General features: G+C 43.6%; 2 protein-coding genes across 2 annotated transcripts; both read left to right on the top strand.

Moving 5' to 3' along the window:
- Window positions 1–1361: 1361 nt before the first annotated feature.
- Window positions 1362–2162, top strand: LOC109783291 (uncharacterized). Its single transcript, XM_020341904.4, has one exon. The coding sequence runs from the start codon at window positions 1610–1612 to the stop codon at window positions 1931–1933; it is 324 nt and encodes a 107-aa protein (XP_020197493.1). The 5' UTR covers window positions 1362–1609; the 3' UTR covers window positions 1934–2162.
- Window positions 2163–12025: 9863 nt separating this feature from the next.
- Window positions 12026–12631, top strand: LOC109783290 (uncharacterized). The gene has a single exon (XM_020341903.3). It carries the CDS (start codon window positions 12101–12103, stop codon window positions 12434–12436), a length of 336 nt encoding a protein of 111 aa, XP_020197492.1. The 5' UTR covers window positions 12026–12100; the 3' UTR covers window positions 12437–12631.
- Window positions 12632–20639: the final 8008 nt, after the last annotated feature.

A 20639-nucleotide genomic window follows, 5' to 3' on the forward strand; every position in this document is an offset into this window, starting at 1 on the left:
ACTATAACTTCATGGACTGCTTGTTGTAGCAAATTTTTATGTAAGTTTTGCCCCCCAAAAAAATTATACAATTTCAATATCAAATCACAAGTTTTAAGCTGAAGGAACGTGAGCCACTAGCACTCGCGTGGGATCGCATGGAGGAGGCTATAAGAAATTATCGTAATCACGGGATGGGAGAATGATTAATTCTTCATATGTTTTATAAGGTTCTTAATCTCATGTTAAAAACTATGCTTGATACAGCTGCAGGAGGAACTATAATGGGAAGACCTATTGAAGAGGCCAAGAAGCTACTTGATGATATGCAAGAAAATCATGCCCAATAGCATGTAGAAAGGTCTACCACAAGGAAGGTCAACGCTATCTCCGAAGAGAAAGATGAAAGGCCGACGTCAAAGATCGATGAACTCATCGACATCATAAAAGGTAAAGAAGAGGTAAGGCTTAGTTTGGCAACAATGTTTTTAGAAAACCATGGTAATTAAAAACCACAATATTCTGATGTGTGGGCAAGGAATACCAAAATTTCTTTAAACCATGGTTTTCTCAGTTCTACCAAAACTACCTAGGTGTTTGGCTAGTGGCATCTTTAATCCATATGCCACTCGTCGCGGAAGTGTTGCAATCGGACTGGACAGATAATTAAGGACGGAATATTGTACATCATAGAGGAGCACATACCATACCCCTGGTGGTGAGCTTGATTCCCTCATGATTGCAGAGACAAGATAGGAGACTCACACGCGACGCCGGCTGGAAGAAGGACCCGAGAGACCGACTACACGCTAATCAAACAGAATCGGCTACTAACCAGGAGATATAATACAACTCTTTTATATAACATATAGAGAAAAAAATAGGAGGCCATCACAGCTGATATTCTTATCTCGACATAGGCAGCAACGCCAATTGCACTTCTATCCGTTTGTTTAGAAAAGTGGAGGCCGGGGCCTCTTTTATTTCCAGATACCGGAAAAGACCATGGCTTCTGTATACTATGTTTTACAAAACTTCAGTTTTTGCTGACGACAAACACATCAAAATATTCAAAACCATGGTTTTTTAGAAACCACGGCATTCTCCGAAAACTTCAAAAAGACATTGCTGCCAAACGTAGCCTAAATGTTAATGCAATCACCGAAGGTGATGTTATTGTTATTGGGAGGGAGTGAACAGCGAACTAGTACACCGCACATACACAGGCACGCACAGGCGACGTTTTGGTGATTGCCGGTGCAGCCGCTAACCAACATAGACAAATTTACACGTGACAACCCTTTACGATGCACGCCCGATGCTCGACTGTGCAGTTCCGCAAATTATATGTGGGATGTCGTAAATTGAATCAGTTTTCGTGATCTCCAAGACCGGTTGGAAGAGAAGGTTCCAAAAGTGTGTCTGCCCCATAATTTGCAGTGAAAATTGGTTAGCTGATGATCTGTTTCAGGCATCTTTGGACCAAAAGTTGCACCAATAAATCGAGCCTGCTGGATCCAGTCGGGGAGACGGGTGTGCCACACTGCACAACCACCATTCATTTATAAGCTGGCCTCAAGAAGTTGCTTCCATTTATAAGCTCGTGGTCGTAGTGGGGTTCGCAGGAAATATGGACAGAGATCAGGCGCGCGTCTCTCTGCTTGTAGTTGGAGCGCTGCTCACCGGCACTGTGATTGCAGTGCTCGCAGCCGGTCCAGCCGCCGGCGACACCAGGGCCGGGCCTGGGCTAGCCGGCAGCATGGGCACCGCCTACAGAGTCGACGCGGCTACGGCGCCGCAGAAGCTCACACCGGTGGTGCACCGTCGCGTGCTCGCCAGCCTCGGCAGCTCGGTCTTCGACCCTAACAGGCCGGCATGCATCGGCCAGTGCGGGGGCGCCGGGCAGCCGTACACCGGCCGGGGATGCGTGCGGGCGTACCAGTGCCGCGGCTAGCGCTAAGTTAGCACCGCATCTGACAAGACGCACCGACGCAAGTTCACTCGATGGCATGCCGCTAAACTTGTACGCATCCCGAATAGTACGTGCGTACACCCGTTGGTAGTTGTTATAGTACTAGTTGGATTGGCCGTAACTCGCAAGTGATTGATCCTTGTACGTGATAAATTTGTTATTGTTGCTTGGTGTAAAATGTTCTCATGTCTAATGCTAGATTGTACGTTATTCCTAGCCAGCGGCGAGTTTTCTCCTAAATGTGTGCATATGTTTACACAACTTCTTAAAGCAATATCATTACTACGTCGTAAGAATATAGTAGATGGTGTGCATTTGACAGCGATTGTACGTTATTCCTAGCCAGCGGCGAGTTTTCTTCAAAATGTGTGCATATGTTTACACAACTTCTTAAAGCAATATCATTATGACATAGTAAGAATATTGTAGATGGTGTGCATTTAACACCAATGCAGTTGATTTAGGAAATGGTTTATTTTCAACCGGCTGATAACAGCGACGCGTAAGTTGCCTCGTCCTAGCGACGCGTGTCCCGGTGGACCTGGCAACGCGCACGGCTTATTCCCTCCACGTGTCCCTCGATTCCCTTGTCTCTCACTGCTCATCACTAAAATCTTATCCGATCCTTCGAATCCCAATCTCCTTCTGCCGATGCAGGAACAAGAAGCCTCCACCGGCCACGTGCCTGTCGTGACCGGCGACAGCCACCGTTGCAGGAGCCAGCCAATCGCTGCTGCAATCGCTCCACTTGCTTTTTTTCTTTTCTTCTAGACGCAAGCACAACGGCGCTACGACCCACAATCTCGCCGCTGACCAGGCACGCCGCAACGCGATTCTTGCCGCGGCGGCGGAGCTGCACTGCGGCAAGCGGCACGCGACCCGTGGAGCCGGAGCTGTTGGCGCTGCATTGGAGTTCCGCCGGGGCTGCAATGGACCTCGGCCGGAGTTGCAATGGACCTTCGCCGGAGCCGTCGACACTGTGTTGGACCTCTGCCAGGGCTGCAATGGAGCTCGACCGGATTTGCAATGGAGCCATAGTTGCCAGAAATTCGGGTCGATCGGGTCGAGGAACGGGGTCGCGGGTCGAGGGTCGCCACCCCTCCGGAACAAGGTACGACGAGGAGTATACTTCTTTGGAACGTTAAATGGGAACGTGGATCGCGATCCAAAGAATTTCGGGTCGATGACCCCGGTACGATAGGTTCGTGTACGCGTTGGAAAGGTCATGACGATCCCTCCAAAAATATGACAATCTGTTGATATATTTCCTAATATTCCAGCTACTACCTCTGTCTCAGTTTACAAGTCCTGCGTGTATACCTAAGTTGCCAATTTTATCACCGTAATATAAACTATATAACATAAAAATTATACCGTTTGAAAATAGAACATATGAAGTTTATATTGATATATTTTTTGTAATATTTGACTTGTATTATGTTGGTCAAATTGACGACCTAGGGGTACACGCACGCCTTGTAAACTAAGAGAGAGGGAGTACAAAATTTCACATTAAATTTTCATTTATGTCAGCAATTAAGTACTGAAATGGGGCCACATGTGCGCCGTGATTTTCTCAGCTGCCGGTTTTCCTTTCACACGAAGCGTTCTGATCCGGGAAGTATCACAATTCCTAAATCCTTGTTCACCATCGTTCCTCTGCAATACTCCAGTGGATCTGCCCTCCATGGATCCACCCTCAAAGTCCAAGCTTCCAAGATTCACTATTACAAAAACAGTTATAGCTAATATGGACACTAATAGCGCACTGTACATATGATGCGCCATTACTAAATACTAATGGCGCACCATGTGTTGGTGCGCCATTAGTGTGCAAATACTAATGGCGCATCACATCCACGGTACGTCATTAGTAATTTTTTTAATTTTTTCAAAACTACTAATGGCGCACCGTGGGATGGTGCGCCATTACTAGTTCAACTAGTAATGGTGCACCACTCCCACGGTGCGCCATTAGTAATTATGTTTCAAAAAAAATTCAATTTTATTTTTATTTTTATTTTTTAAACTACTAATGGCGCACGGTGGCAGTTGTGCGCCATTACTAGTTCATTACTAGTTGAACTAGTAATGGCGCACCATCCCACGGTGCGCCATTAGTAACTTGGCCACCACTTTCACCGAATGCACACACACCCCCCCCGACCGCCTTTTCAGTTAAAAAAAATAAAAAAATGATGGAAATGTCAAAAAAATAAAAGAAAATAAGTTTCTCATGTGATATGTGGTCTAGTTGTTGTGAAAATTTACAAATATGAATTTCGACTTTATTTGCAAAATCTCTCGAGAATTTGTAAAATGGCATAACTTTTGCATACGAACTCGGATGAAAAAGTTTTTTATATGAAAAATCATCTACTCGAAAAGTTACATCCGAATTTAACCGGGGAACCCCGTTAAACATTTTCAAAATCCTCAAAAACCTAACAGAAAAAAAGATACGAGGCTTTTAAGATCTAGAGAGGCAAAAAAAATCAAACTTACTAATGGCGCACCTGCCCATGGTGCACCATTACTATCTTCCCGACTTCAAAATTCAAAATAAGTCAAAAAAATAAAAATAAAGTTACTAATGGCGCACCTGCCTGTGGTGCGCCATTAGTATCTTCCCGCCTTCAAAATTCAAAACAAATTAAAAGAAAAAGTAATGGCGCACCTGCCCACGGTGCGCCATTACTATGCCGTATATATGGCTGGGCGTGGTCCTCTCCTCCTTACCTCTTCATTCTTCTCCTCCACTCCATCTCCTCCTCTCCTTCACTCCATCTTCCCTTCTCTCCTCCACCATACTACCCTCCTCCTCTCCGGCGACCTCCTCCTCCTCCTCTCCGGCGACCTCCTCCTCCTCCTCTCCGGCGACCTCCTCCTCCTCTCTGGCGACCTCCTCCTCCCTCCTCCCCTCCCCTCCCCTCACGGTTTCTCCTCCCTCCTCTCCGGTGAGCTCCTCCTCCCTCCTCTCCGGTGAGCTCCTCCTCCCTCCTCTCCTCCCATCCCCTCATGGTTTCTCCTTCCTCCTCTCCGATGCTCCGGTGAACTCCTCTCCGGCGACCTCCTCCTCCTCTCCGGCGATGTAGGCGAGCGCCTCTCCGGTGACCTCCTCCTCCTCCTCTCCGGCAAAAGAACACGGCAAAAGAACGTACAAGATCCAAAAACAGGAACACAATTTGAAATAATATCGTGCAAAAAAAGAGCAAAAAATGGCCAAAAAATCGCGATCCAGATCCAAATTCAAAATTCAAAAATAGCAATGGTGCACGATGGGGGTTAGACGGTGCGCCACTACTATTTTCCCGTCTTCAAAATTCAAAAATACTAATGGCGCACCGTGGCCTATACTAATGGCGCACCAGTGGTGCGCCATTAGTATACCAGATACTATTGGCGCACCACTAGTGCGCTATTAGTAAAAAAATACTAGTGGCGTGGTACTAGTGGCGCACCAGTAGCGCGCCATTAGTAGGCAAAACTGGTGCGCCACTAGTAGGCCTTTTCCTAGTAGTGGTTCTCCCTTCAGCATGGGATTCTCAACCGCTCGCCGCTCGCGCACGATGTATGGCCGCATACAATAGTGAACAGCTCGACAGCTGGCAACCCGCAGGCTAGTGGCGAATCGGCGAAGGGCGGACTCCGGTGATCCGGCGGTGGAGCGCGGTTGCATGGTGCCCTGGTAAGCCTCCATCCTCATGAACTACCTTGGCATCTTGCATATCGATTTGGGTCAGCACCATCGATCAGGGTCGCGATCCCTCCATCGACCCTCGTCGACCCAACTTCGTCCCCGATCCTCGATCGGGATCGATGACCCCGGGTCAGGGATCGCACCCTCGACCCGCGAACCAGGCTACTATGAATGGAGCATCGGCGGAGCTGTTGGCGCTGCATTGGAGCTCCGCCGGGGCTACAATGGACCTTTGCCGGAGTTGCAATGGAGCTTCACCAAAGCGTCGGTGCTGAGTTGGAGCTCCACCGGAGCTACAATGGAGCTTGCCGGACGCCATCCGTGCTGCGTTGGAGCTCCGCTGTGCTTGCAATGGCGCCGCGTTGAAGCTGCCGCGCTCGCTGCTGCCATGGCGCTGCTGGGATCCAACGACCACCAACACACTAATCCAACGGCTGAATAGGCCGATGATTTCTCTAAAAAAATCATCCGGCTGATTCATAGCAGCCCTGTTGATTTAACAGTGTTTCTGGTGTCAGCTTTAATTGCATTTCTCACTGGTTCCAATTCCACTTTTTCAACCATTTCATGTGTTTCAATTGCACCTTTTCAATTGTGTTGTCCCAACCGTATGCGTGTCTAAAGTGCACTGGTTTACTAGTTAACAAACTGGTAAATGCTTGCCTTGTCTTTCCTCCTTCAAAAGAAAACATCCCAGACTTTCCTCCCCCCTCTCCCCAGTCCGTCAACGCCGCCGCTGGTATAGCGGCGGCGATGTCCCTCAATAAGAATAGTGTCTCCCATGTTCTATCTTCGTCCCGATGGTGCGTCTAGCTTCGTCGGAGAGCATGTGGAGGTGTGTCTTCGTTGGATCTCGTGGTATTGGGTCACTGCTGGTCTTCGGTGGATCTGTTTGGATCTGGCCTTCGTTCGTCTTCGTTTGGGTATTTATAGGTTTGGCCCTTCCGATCTACGACTTTCTTCATCGGTGATGATTACTGCTCTTGTGCGCTGGTCCTATGGGGCCTGAGCTCGACGACTTCGTCTAGTAGAACAAGATTTGCCCGGCTTCGGCAAGGGAGGGGCGATGATGGTGACGCGCCTTCAGCTCGCTCTAGTGCTTGTAGTCGTCGTTAGGTGGTCCACGGACTTGATTGTAATTTTTATTACCTCGGGTGTTCTTTGTACTGTCATGATTGAAAATGAATAGTTTATAAGTTTCTTGGAAAAAAATGTCAAATGTTTACCTCAAGCTCGTGCCCTTACGTAATAGCATCACACACGACGTCGACTTCACAGGAAGTAGTGCAATGTAAAACCATGCATCTATCATCTTTCATAAGCACATAATTTTTGTGATAATGAAAGTAGAGGGTTTATGCTATATCATTAATTAGATTGTACTGACTTGGCCAACCATCCATTAGATATAATTTCAATGGATTAGATTAGAGAATTATTCAATGTAACTTTGAACTAAACACTACTGAAACTTTTAAAAATAATTACCCTACTAAATACTCGAGATAATATATGCAAAGAAAATGATCCAGAGGTTATATAAAAGGCAAGGGCGAGTGGTGATCGCAGAGTGTTTTACCTATTATATCATAAGGAAACTTGTAGAGCCACGCACCTTCCAGCCGACGGCCGCCTGATTGCCTTGCAATCCGCAAAGTCGTTGGATTCTGCACGAGAACACACCAAATTTTAAGTTTAAGTTTCTGAAATCTGTGATTTTGTCTTCTGCTCGTATCAAATTTCAACAGTTGAAACTTCAAGAAGTTATAAAAACGCGTCAAAATGTATTAAAAATGGGGATCTTATTTTAAAAGACCTCGTCAAAAGAAACACAAATATACAAAGGAAACTTCATTCGTTCTTTTGGTTCCAAAATATAAGAAACTGGAAATCAAAAGCTAAAAGAAAAATGAGGGTCGGTACCCCTGCATGCCACAAATCCCCTCCCGAACCACAGAGACCTCCTACTTGATGCGCGTGTACGTCAACTAGAGTGGCTTTTCTGAAGCTAGGGCAAATGAGCCAGCCCGTTTTGCCTCTAGTCAGTTTTCACCAAAAAAACAATTGTTGTTTTTTAGGAGCAAGATATTTTGAAAACATATTAAAATAAAAAAATGTGTTTACAAAAATAATCAATATGTGTATATAAAAGTTCCGTATATATTAAAAAAGTTCACCGTGTATCAGAGAAGTGTTCACTGAGTATTGGAAAAATGTTCATCATATAATTAAAAAAGTTCATCATATACTAAAAATGTTCAATGTACATAAAAAATACTCATTGTATATTAAGAAAAAAATTAGTATGTATTTCAAAAATGTTCACTGTAAACAAAAAAAAACAGTGTGTATTTGAATAAATGTTCACCTATATTGGAAAAGAAGTTCACTGTATATTGGAAAACTAAAAATGTGAAAAAATAATAAAAGTAAAAGGAGAATAAAACTAGTATCCAAAAATATAAAGGAAAAAGGAATAAAGAATAAAAATAACAAAGGAAAAAACCCGAAAACAACGGTTGTTACATGGGCCGGCTCATCTAGAGGAGTGTTCAGTGAAGCCTTGACTATACGACAAGCTAATAGACAAGCTTCATGAGGCTGAAGCTTGCCCTCTAATAAAAAAAGAATCTTATTTACTACCACTCGGTCTAGCCTAGCTCCCAAGCCCATGTATCACCTATAATGCCTACATTGATCCAAGTAGGAAAAGGGACTGGCCTAGTTCCCAAGCCCATATGTATCACATGTAAATCTCATCTTCCCCTGAAAAAACATGTAAATCCATTCTAGTACATTGATCCAACATGAAAAGAGAACGGACCCAGCCTAGTTTCGCAGTTGTCTAATACCTCATCCTTCATAGATTTGGCGGGTTGTCTTGGATGGAAGGGATGTTTTAGCTCAAAGGATTATCAGAAGGATTGGAACTGGCAAAACTAGGAGTATATGGGAACATAATTGGATCCCTCGAGGGATTGATGAGACCATTATCATTGTTGGTTGATCGGTCGCCTAGAATGGTTTTGGAACTGATCGATGCCTCATTTGTTCCATGGCGAGAGGATCCCACTTTTTTTGCCTTTCCGTATTGAAGCAACTTTAAGGATCCCACTATGCACAAGGAGACTTGATGACTTCTAGGATAGGGAAAAGGACTGGCGTGGCAAATTATTGATGAGCTCAGTTTACAAGATAGTTGTTAAGACAAAGATACAAAGGGAAAATTGGTTGGAAAATGTTGAAGGCCCTTCTGACACCGGAGCTGAGAAGAAGTCGTGGAGGTCCTTGTGGAACATTAGAGTGCCTTTAAAACTGAAAAACTCCTTGTGGAGATTGTGTCAGGACTCGCTACAAACCGCTGACCTTTTGCAGCACTGTAACATGTCCACAACATTTTTGTGTTCTTTATGTGCACCTGAGGATAATTGGACGCATGCCTTGATCGAGTATGAGAGGTGTGGTGTGTCTGGCCACTCTCATATGAAGAAATGGTGAAACATATGTGTGCTAACCTAGACATGAATGCAAAATAGTGGTTGTTTATGATGCATGAGACTCTTACACAGGCGGAGTTTACAATTTTGGTGGTGACTATGTGGGTGATTTGGAGAGCCAGGAGGAAGGCTATTCATGAGGATATATTCCAAAGTCCCTTGTCAACCCATTTTTTTTCATTTCATCATTTATTGCTGACATCCAAATTTTGGCGAAACTTATATGGAGTTTACAATAGTTAAACCTTATTCATGGTTAGTTCTGCCAGTGGAACACATGAAAATTAACACAAATGCTTCTGTCATGAGGAACAGAAGTTATGGAGCGGTGGTTGTTGTGTGCCGAGACTATGGGGTAGTTTCTGGGTGCGTCATCCACCACCTTTCGAAATATTGCAGACACTGTTACACTTGAAGCTTGGGCATTTAGAGAGGCATTGGAGATTGCAGATGATCTTTATGTGCAAAAGATACATGCTTTAGATTGCAAGACAGTGGTGGAGGATATTAAGCAGCGATCTTCAGCGGCGCATGGATCTATCATACATGGAAGAATAGAACATTCTACTGCTTTACTGCTTGTAATATAGTTCATCGGTTTAGGAACTCGGATATCGAAGCTCAAAATCTCTCTAAGCATGCTTTATCACTTGGGTTTGGTCGCCATGTGTGGTTGTATCTACTTGGTGATCTATTTTTTATACCTGTAAACATTGTCATGAATAAAAACTTAGCGATAATGTCTCAAAAGAAGTTGTCCAGTATACTAATCCAACGCTATTTAGCTTGACATATACAAATTTTGGTTGAAGATTTGATATATTATAATTAAAAACTCCCTGAAACTTTCAGTAAGCACTACATGTTTCTAGTAGTAAGCCTATTTGGACAACACTATGAAGAGATAATGGCTATTAAGCTAATATCCAATTTTGTGTTCCAAATTTCATAGATATGAAAAACATTCCCCAAAACATCACTAAATACTACTCCCTCTGTAAACTAATATAAGATTTTTCACTTATCTGGACGATAATATTGGGAGTAATGGCTATTTTGCTAGACAATCCAAATTTTGATTCAAAATTTGATATTTAAAAAGGGACATTTACATTTATACCCTTAATTTGCGCCCACTCTCAGATTTACACCTAACTTTTTGATGTGCTCAAATTTGCCCCTAAAATGCATTTCAGGTCACGAGAATGCCCTTCCAGCTGTCAAAGTTGCTTGATCGAAACTTTGAAAATCAATAACAAATTCATATGAACTCAGAAGAATGCAAATAAGATATCGAAATGTTCATAAAAATACCACCTATATGCACATGTCATTTACGTTCATCACCTATACGTGCTATTATTTGCATTCACCCTAAATAGTTTTTTTAATGTTATAAACCCTAAAAAGCTTTAAAGAGTGCTTTGACAAGTGCATATAGGTGATGTTCTTATGAACATTTTGATATCTTATTTTGCATTCTTCTGAGTTCATATGAATTTGTTATGAATTTTTAAAGTCTCAGTCAAACAACTTTGACCAAATGGAAGGGCATTCTTGCGACCTAAAATGCTTTTAGGGGCAAATTTGAGCACATAAAAAATTTAGGGGTAACTTTGAGTAGTGGGTTTGAGTTAGGGGCACAAATGTGAATGTCTCTTTGAAAAAAAATCAGTAAATAGTACATGTGTCCAGTAGTAATCTAGGAAATTTTGAGCTTATTAGGGTTGCCGGTTTAGGAGATAATGACTATTTTCTAAACAGATCAAAATTTTAGTTTATTATTTGATATGAATGAAGGGAGACAAAGCTACATGGGTTTTGCTGTAAAAAAATGTTTTAAAAAGTGCAACGCCATAGAATTATTTGATATTTATGTGCTTGGAACCATTTTAAAAAGCTCCTCACTATTAGTTGTAAAACGGATAAGTATTTAAAACTGAAACTAATGTGTTATTTGTAGTTGGGCTTCAGGTCTGTTTTCTAAAGAATAATCGATGCAACACCATAGTTGGAAATAAAAAGTGGAGGAAATGCTTTCTCACTTGATTTGTCTATGTGTGTATGATAGATGTGGGTATCGAATATGGGTTGCCTAGCTCACCAACTGTTGTTGGACAACTCGATCAACCTAAGAGGCTTTGCTTGTGCTTATCTTCTTAAACCCCACCTTATTAATTAATAAGTTTATCAAGACGAGCAGAATAATGGTGTTAACAAAGTCAGAATTAAGATACAATTTGCTTTTCCCTAACCGGCCAATGTAGCTGAAATGCTGCCTTCTCCAAGGCCCATTTCGCATTTGAATTTGGTGACAATGATTGTGGTATGGTCCAAACATTGCAATTTTTTTTGTATGTTTCATTCATTCGAAATTTCCAACAACTGTGCACAACCAGTTAAAGGCATCTCTAATACTCCCTTTGTTCATAAATATAAGTTGTTCTGACTTTTTTGTGAACATAATAACATTTTACTGTATTTGTTCATTCATTTCAGTCTTTATGTAGTTTATATTAAAATAATTTAAAACATCTTATATTTGTGAACGGAGGGCGTAGCTTGTAATTTACTTTGGTCATGAAAATGCACTCCCTCTTGTCGGGTGCATAAATCGGACTTCTAGTGGTAGATAATCGCGCATGATTATCGTTGTAAGCCAAAAGATGTTGTACCTGCTCGCCTCTAGTAGCAAAGAAAAAGACACTGTACTACCAGCTCCTGTACCCATGATTGGCGGCAAAAATGGGCGGTCAGTTGTGTGCGCACCACACCGACTCTACATTTAAATACGGCCAAAGGGGAGTAAAGCAAAGACATAGTGGGGCCACGAGAATTGCCCAATACCAAACCTCCGTTTATAAGTTGCCGCCCGAGTCTACCGTGACACTCTCCTCCAGCTGCAAAGCATTGCCATACACAAGAACATCTACAGGTCCAGAGTGACAGAGAATGGGCAGATGCCTCTCTTTTCTACTCCTCCTGGGCGTCGCGCTTGCGCTCGCCGGCCCGGCTAACGGCGACATATCGGCGGGGTTCGCCGCTTCAGGGGCAGCATACAGCATCGACGCCGCGGTGCGGCAGCTGATGTCGCCGTCGTCGATGAAGCTGGAGGACGGCGTGGACCCTGAGTTCAGTGTCGACCTGGAGGTGCACCGCCGCGTCCTCGCCGGCATCAGCCCCGGTGCCCTGAGCCGCAACAGGCCCGCCTGCCCCGGCGCGTGCCCGGCGCCCGGAGGATCGTACACCAACCGGGGATGCCAGAAGAAGTACCAGTGCCGTGGCTGAATGGAGCAGCAGAGCACTCTGGCCGGCAACCTCCTGCACGCATGCACGTTCGACCGGCGTAAATTTTCATTTCACATTTATATTTCGTTCCGCTATCTTGGAATAATGTGGCAGTCTTGTTGGAACTTGTGACGTGATATCGGTTGTTCTTGTTCACAGAAGCATGTCATGAATGATAATTTTGATTTTAGGCCATCTTCAACGCTGACCTGTAAACCGGACAACGCATCCGTTTATAGACACGGATGTAGGAGTCGGCCATCCAACGATACCGCATACATTAAAAATACTATTTAAATAAACCGAACGAATTTCATCAAATACGATGGATTTCATTAAAATTCCGACATAATTTGCGTAAAAAGGTTGATATTTCGATCGTTTAACTAAAAATTAGAAAGAAAAAACCTAAACCCTATACCGGGCGACCACCTTGTACGCGTGGCCGCATAGCCGTCGCCCTTTGTGTCGTCGTCGTCGTCCCTCCACTGGTGGAAGGGTAACAGAGGGCCGTGGCAGCCTTGTCCGGCGGCCGTCTGCTACTTGCGAAGGAGCTGCCCAGCCTCCTCCTGGGCAGTGCGGAGGGCCGCCGCGACCAATGCAGACGACGCTCGCGAAGCTATGACGACGGGCTTGCCCCGCCGACATTGGCGAAGGGGTCGCTATGCGACCATTCCTCGTCAATCTTGGCAAGCTCGTTGTCAAGGTGGTGGCCATGCCTAGCGGTCGTCTCCGCTGTGGTGATGAAGCAGCCGAGCGCCCACGCGGTGGCGAGGTCTGGGTCGTTGTGGACACATTCCAGCACCGTGTCGGACTTGGCGAACACCGAGCGGTGGGCGGCGTTGCGCCGGTCGTACCGTGCCTGTCGCCTTGCCGCGCTCCTCCTTGGAGACAACAGCCCTCGAGCTCGAGGGACCGCCGACACCGCCGCCTCTGAGGTAGTGGAGGATGGGGTCACGTGCCTTCGTTATCACGGGTGGCAGCTCCTCCTTGATGAGGCGGTGGTTGTAGCGGGGCGGTGACGTGGGCTCATAGATGCGGGCGTACTGGTTGCGCGTTGATGGCGACACTGGCTCATCCTTGACGTAGCGTCCGATCTGGACACCACGATTGCACGGGGGCGATGCCGACTCCTCCTTGATGCGGCGCCTGATCTGGACGCCGCCGCAGTTGCGCGCACGCCGGGGGGGGGGGTGGGCTCCTCCTTCACCCGCCGGAGTGGGGACGTCGGCTCCTGCTTCATGCGGTAGCACAAGGGGACGATGGCTCCTCCTTGACTCGCGTCAACGGCAATGGTGGCGCCGACCCCGTCTGATGGAGCAAACGCTCCGTTATGATCTTCATTTGACAGAAGAATTCTTCATCCCTTAGAGCGGCCTCCGCGAGGAGACGGGGCTGCTAGTGCGGCGTCTAGTCCTCCTCGTTGCCGAAGGAGATGACGATCTCCTCCTTACTGAAGGAGCCGACAACCATGGATGCCGATGGGCCCGAAGAGCGAGCACGACGGCGCCAAAATTCGTCTGATGATGAACCGCCACCGTCACCGCCTTCGCCTGCTGGCACGGAGGCCCATGACTTCGGCGTCGCCGCAGGAGTTGAGGGGGCTCAGATAGGACAAAGTGTGGTTGTGCATCGCCGGCGCGCGACTTAAATAGTCGCTGCTAGTCCTTGCGAAGGGCCGGTCAGTCGCTTCAATGCAGTGCAGCGACCGGAGTTGGTTCGTTAGGAAGCCGCGTCCGCATTGAAGCAGCGACTCCTGAGAGGTCGAGTCGGTCAACGCCGCCACCCGTCCGGTCACATCAATCGACATTAATGTTGGTCATTGCATGCTCTAAGCTGGCATGAATGCGGCGTGGGAAGCGGCGTGTGCATTGGACAGAAAACGCAGGGGAGTCAATAAAGGTGGGCCAAATCAGTTAGACGCGAGCGTGGCAGCGGTCCGAACGCCCCCCCCCCCCCCCCCCCCCCCCCTCCCCGCTCTCTAATATGCAGGAAAAAACATGTCTGAACGGGCTTGCGGATTAATACGGACTCGCATTGGATGACAGAACACGTTCGAACCGCGCAATCCGAATGATCGGGGCTGTTTACTTTAGATTTCTCAACACAAGTGTACTTATCCTTCACCTGGAAAAAAAGGTGTGCACCCCCATTGCTTGGCATAAAAACACTGCAATTGGACAGATGAGGTAGTTGAACTGACGAAGATTGTGTCGGCCAAATCTTGAAGTAGGGACGCCCGGCTGCTGCCCACTCACGTCATACTTTGTGTGCTGCGGGCATTCACACAACTTTTCCAGCGCATGACAAATTGACCAGCAAGCACTTTTGAGAACCGACCCTAACCCCCCCCATGGATTAGGTGATCCTCTAGCCCCATCAATCGCTTTCTTTTTCTTTTACGTTTCCTTTTGTTTTTTCCCTTTTTTATTTATAATTTTCTCACTTTTCTGAACATTTTTTGAAAACATGAAACTTTTGAGAATTCGTAAATTTGTTTTTGAAATCATGAACATTTTTCAAATTCGTGATTTTTTTACCAATTCGCCAATATCTTTTCAAATTGTGAATTTTTTAAATCCGTGAACTTTTTTACAAATTGACGAACATTTTTCGTAACTCGTTAACCTTTTTTGAATCAAAGATTTTTTTTCGAAATTTGGGAACCTTTTTTTAATTCGCAATTTTCTTTGTTTTATGATTTTTCTGAAATGCATGAACATTTTCTGAATTCATGAACGTGTTTTGAATCATCAAAAAATTCTGAAAAGTTAAAGTTTTTTTCGAAATTTGGGACCAATATTTGAAATTTGCGAACATTTTTTGTTTTTGTTAACATTTAAAAGGAACTAATGAACATTATTTGAATTGTTTTAATACGCATCATTGTTCAAAATTTTGATTTTTTAATATGTGAATATTTTTTGAGAATCCCGAACATTTTTTGAATGCGTGAACATTTTATGAGTTTTCTCCGAAAATCATGAACATTGTTTTTTTTTCAAATTCTCGATCTTTTAGTGATTTCTTGAGCATTGTTTTTCAAAATCCAAAATTATTTAGAAATTGAAACAACAAATTATTAAAAAATTTAAAAAGAGAATAAATAAAAAAAGAAAAAACAAGGGGAGTCCCGCCCCGCGCATTGGGCCGGACAACAAGTTGCTGGGCGGCGCGTAGGAGCTTCCGGGCCCAAGTGGACGCGAACAGACGGACGAGCTATGAGCTCGAGTTGGTCCATCTAGCCGAGCAGGTTAGTTCGCCTCGCTCTGGCCCAGCATAATAATTAAAGTTTAGAGATTTTTTTAGAAAAGGAGGTCATCCTCCGGCCTCTGCATCGGAGAGATGCATACGGCCACTTTATTAAAACAAGTTCAATCAAAAACAAATAGTTTGGTGCAAAGTACAGCTCACAGCAGGAGCTAAAACAAGATAAACTGAAAGCCTTCAACCGGCTGGACGAAAAGATACTAGGGACATATCCTATTATGCGACCGCCATCCAAACCGGTTGAAAATAGCCCGCGCTACCATCTCCCACCGGTTGCACCCAGTAGTCATCTGCTCCCTGGAGCCCATAGGAGTGAGTAACGACCACGTACGGATCCATGCCGTAGCCCTGAAGATAACCTGCAAGAAATTAACAATAGCTACCCTGTTAAAAATCAAATCATTCCTGCAGTTCCATATAGCCCAAATAAGTGCGCATATTCCAATCCGAATACTTGACGCAACATGAGGAGGCACTCCAATTAGCCACGTCCCAAACAACGCGTCTATGCTTACCGGAGGCATAATATTAAATGCTATATGGACAGACCGCCAAAGTAACTTCGCGAGAGGGCAATCAAGAAATAAGTGTTGAATTGTTTCATCGTGAACACAAAAGCAACATCGTGAACTCCCTACTCATCGCCGCTTTATCAGGTTATCTTTGGTGAGGATCACTTGCTTGTGAACAAACCACATAAAGATTTTAATACGCAAGGGAACCTTAACTTTCCAGATGTGTAACGATCTTGGGATTGGGCCAGAGTTAATGAGATCTGAGTACATCGATTTAACCGTGAACACTCCATTACTCGTTAGTTTCCAGTTCAGTGTATCTCCCTGATCAGAGAGTTGAACATCCATCAACCTCCTCACTAGGTGTAACCAGGAAGCCCATCTTTCCCCTACCAGGGACCTCCTGAACTGGATATTCAAAGGGACCGTCTGCAAAATTGTTGCTACGTAGTCATCTTTACGTTGAGCAATATGATACAGGGAAGGATATTGGAGAGCTAGCGGTGTGTTGCCTAACCAAGTATCCTCCCAAAACCTTGTTGTTGTTTCGTCCGCAACAATGAATTTCACCCTATGGAAGAAGGTTTCTTTCACTCTCATGAGACCCTTCCAAAATAGTGAATCATTAGGTCTTACGGTCACTTGAGCAAGAGTTTTAGAGTGCAAGTATTTATTTCTTAGGATTTGAGCCCACATACCCTTGGGTTCAAGTGCTAACCTAAACAACCATTTGCTCAGTAGACATTTGTTTTTAATCTCGAGGTTCTCGATCCCAAGACCCCCCTGATCTTTTGGTCGACAAATAATATGCCATCTTACCAGACGGTACTTTGTCTTAACCTCGTCAGATTGCCAGAAAAAACGGGATCGATAGTAGTCTAGTCTCTTATGTACCCCTTTAGGCACCTCAAAGAAAGACAGAAGGAACATTGGCATATTCGTGAGCACCGAGTTGATCAATACCAGCCTTCCTCCATATGACATAAGCTTACCCTTCCAGCCGCTTAGTTTCTTCTCGAAACGATCCTCGATACACTTCCACTCCTTATTAGTTAGTTTCCTATGATGAATTGGAATGCCCAGATAACTGAACGGTAATGCTCCTAGTTCACAGCCGAACAGTTGCTTGTAACTGTCTTGGTCATCTTTGGCCCTACCAAAGCAGAACAACTCACTCTTGTGAAAGTTGATCTTAAGACCCGACAACTGTTCAAATAAACATAAGACCAATTTCATATTCCTCGCCTTTGCAAGGTCATGCTCCATGAAGATGATAGTGTCGTCTGCATATTGTAAGATAGACACGCCCCCATCCACCAGATGGGGAACAAGACCACCTACGAAGCCTCTCTCCTTGGCCCGACCTATGAGAACAACCAACATGTTTGCCACAATGTTGAACATAATTGGAGATATGTGATCTCCTTGTCTCAGGCCTTTACGCGTTTGGAAGTAATGACCAATGTCATCATTCACCTTTATGCCCACACTACATTTCTGGACAAAGGAATCCACCTGATTCCTCCATGCCCCATTAAAACCTTTCATGCGCATGGCCTGTTGCAAAAATGGCCATTTGACTTTGTCATATGCCTTCTCAAAATCTACTTTCAAAATCACCCCATCGAGTTTCTTCGAATGGATTTCATGTAGAGTTTCGTGTAAGACAACAACCCCTTCTAGGATATGTCAGAGATAATTAGGATGACGGACGAGCTCCGAGCAGAAACACTAATGCCCTCCGGCTGCATGCAGGAGATTTCAGATATCAACAGGGGCGCATTTCCTACATATGCACCTGTCCTCGACGAGATTAAGGAGGGAATGATCGATTTTGTAACGGTTACTTTTCGTTTTGAAAATAGGGAAGCGAGTTATGAAGCGCATGCCTTGGCTAAGGGGAGCTCCTGTACGATGCACAACGCGCTACGAAAGAAGTGAGCGCGTACCCCCCTCCCCCCGGCTCCCCCCTTCGCGCACTTCTGGGCCGACCCATGTGCGGGTCGAGACACTGCCTGTTTTCTTTCTTCTTCTTTTTTTGTTTTCCTTTTTTCCATAATCCGGGATATCAAAAAACTTCTAAATTTCAGATTTTTTAATAAAACTAACATGATTTCAAAAAATCATGATTACATAAAAATGCCCGGAAATTCAAAACTGTTCATGAATTTGTAAAAAATGTTCACAAACTTAAAAAATGTTCATATTTTTTTAAATCATGATTCAGAAAAATGTTCGCTAATTCAAAAAATGTTCACAAAATTGGAAAAAATGTTCATGATTCATGAAAAAATGTTAGCTAATTCAAAAAATCTTCACGAATTTGAAAAAACGTTCACGATTCAAAAAAATGTTTGCTAATTCTAAAAATGTTCACGAATTTGAAAAAACTGTTCATGATTTTGAAACAATAGTCTTTAATTTTAAAATGTTCATTATTTTAAAAAAATGTTCATGAGTTGAAAAACATGTTCATGACTTAAGAGGATGTTCACAAATTTCTAAAAAATATTCACAAATTTAGGAAAATGTTCACGATTTCAAAAAAATGTTGTTGAGTTTTAAAAAATGTTCACAGTTTTTAAAAAAGATTTTCATGATTTAAGAGAATGTTAACGAATTAGTAAAAATAAAACCACGATTTTGAAAAATGTTCATCATACCAAAAAAATAACGAATTTAAAAACAAATCGCGAATTAATAGATTTTCAGAAATTGAAAAAAATAATAAAAATGAAAACATAAAATGAAAGAAAAAATGAAAAGAAAGCAGAAAAAGAAAAGAAAAACAGAAAAACCCGATCCAGGGACGTTCTAGAACCTTCCCAAAACCAGTTGGCGGTGAAACACTGAAATGGGCCGGCCCATAGAAACAGCAGCGAGCGAGGGGGGGGGGGGGAGGGTACGCGCTATATAGGAACCGTGTTGGCAAAGGCAGCTTCGTCGCTTCCGGTAAGTCGCCATTTGTGGCTAGGGATCACCCCCGACATCACTTGTATTCCGGATGTTTTGAACCTTGAATATATCCCTAGTTCACCTAAAAAAACTAATGCCTTTGATAGTAAGAAAAATAGTAGGTATAGATATGATGCCCTCGCAGGTGCATACTCCAATTTATTTTTAAGTCACTGCTTCCTCTATCCGGGTTTATTGGCCCTCCTCGTATTTTGGGTTGGATTTTGACTAAAAAGTATAAAGTATATGCTACAAAGTGAAATATTGTTGAATTTGTATTCGAAAAAGGTTTTTGATGGCATAATTCTTGTGACATATAGTTCATATTTTATTAGTTATATAAATCTATGGTCAAACTTTTGCTCAAAATAAGAGGGGCCTAATAAACGCGGACGGAGGGAGAATCAAACAACACATTAAATAGCCATCCTGTGTATTGTAATCATAGTCAAACATCAAGTGGTGCTAAATTAAGCGTTAGGTCTTCCCAATTTAAGTGCCCAAGAGCTACCCGGTCAAACCCTTCGTACCCAAGTCACTTGTCTTTGATTTTTTTTGAAACTATGATGATTTTTATAGCAAATTCGGAAACTATACACCCTAATGCAGAAAAATCAAAAGTATCACCCTGTCGGCCTCCTGTTGGCCGAAGAGGGACTTTTCGGCCTACCATTGGCCGGAGAGGGACTTTTCGGCCTACCGCTGGCCAAAAAGGACTTTTCGGCCAACAGTTGGCCAAAGAGTCCCTCTTCGGCCAACACCGGCTCTACTGTTTTAGAAAATTCATATCAATTAGGATTTTTAGTATTTTAATTTGATTCTTTTTGCATTAGATTGGAAATTTTATGAAGTTTCTGCAGATATCAAGTTTGACTAGATTTGAAAGTTTGTATTTGAATTTTATGAATTTGCTCAAATCACTAGATTGCCTATAATTTGAGCTAGGAGTATTCTTTTTAGATGGTTCTTTTTGCTACTGGTTCTTTGTGACTTTGTTTATCAGTAGTAATTAACTGGTGAATTTTAGGATTATTTAAAATTAGGTTTTCACGAAAACAGTTTGTTTTAGTGTTTTATAGGTTTTGTGCTATTTCTTTTAATTTTAATTGCTTTAAATTGTTTTCTTTATTTTTTTGACATATTCTTTTAGTTTCTGTTAAGTTATTAGTAGATATTTTATTTGTAGTATTTTTTTGTATTTTATTTCTTTTATCCTCCATTTTCTTTCCCGTCGTTCTTTCCCTCAATTTTCTCCCGCTATTTTCTTTGCCGCCATTCTCTCCCGCCATTCTTTGCCTCCATTTTCTTTCCCGTCATTTTATTTGCCGCCGTTCTCTCCCTCCATTTTCTCCCACCATTTTATTTCATGCCATTCTCTCCCGCCATTTTCTCTCCCGCCATCTTCTTTCCCGCCATTCTCTCCCGCCATCTTCTTTCCCGCCATCTTCTTTCTCGCCATCTTC

This window comes from Aegilops tauschii, chromosome 2 (genome assembly GCF_002575655.3).
Source record: "Aegilops tauschii subsp. strangulata cultivar AL8/78 chromosome 2, Aet v6.0, whole genome shotgun sequence".
In the NCBI taxonomy this organism is placed as follows: domain Eukaryota; kingdom Viridiplantae; phylum Streptophyta; class Magnoliopsida; order Poales; family Poaceae; genus Aegilops; species Aegilops tauschii.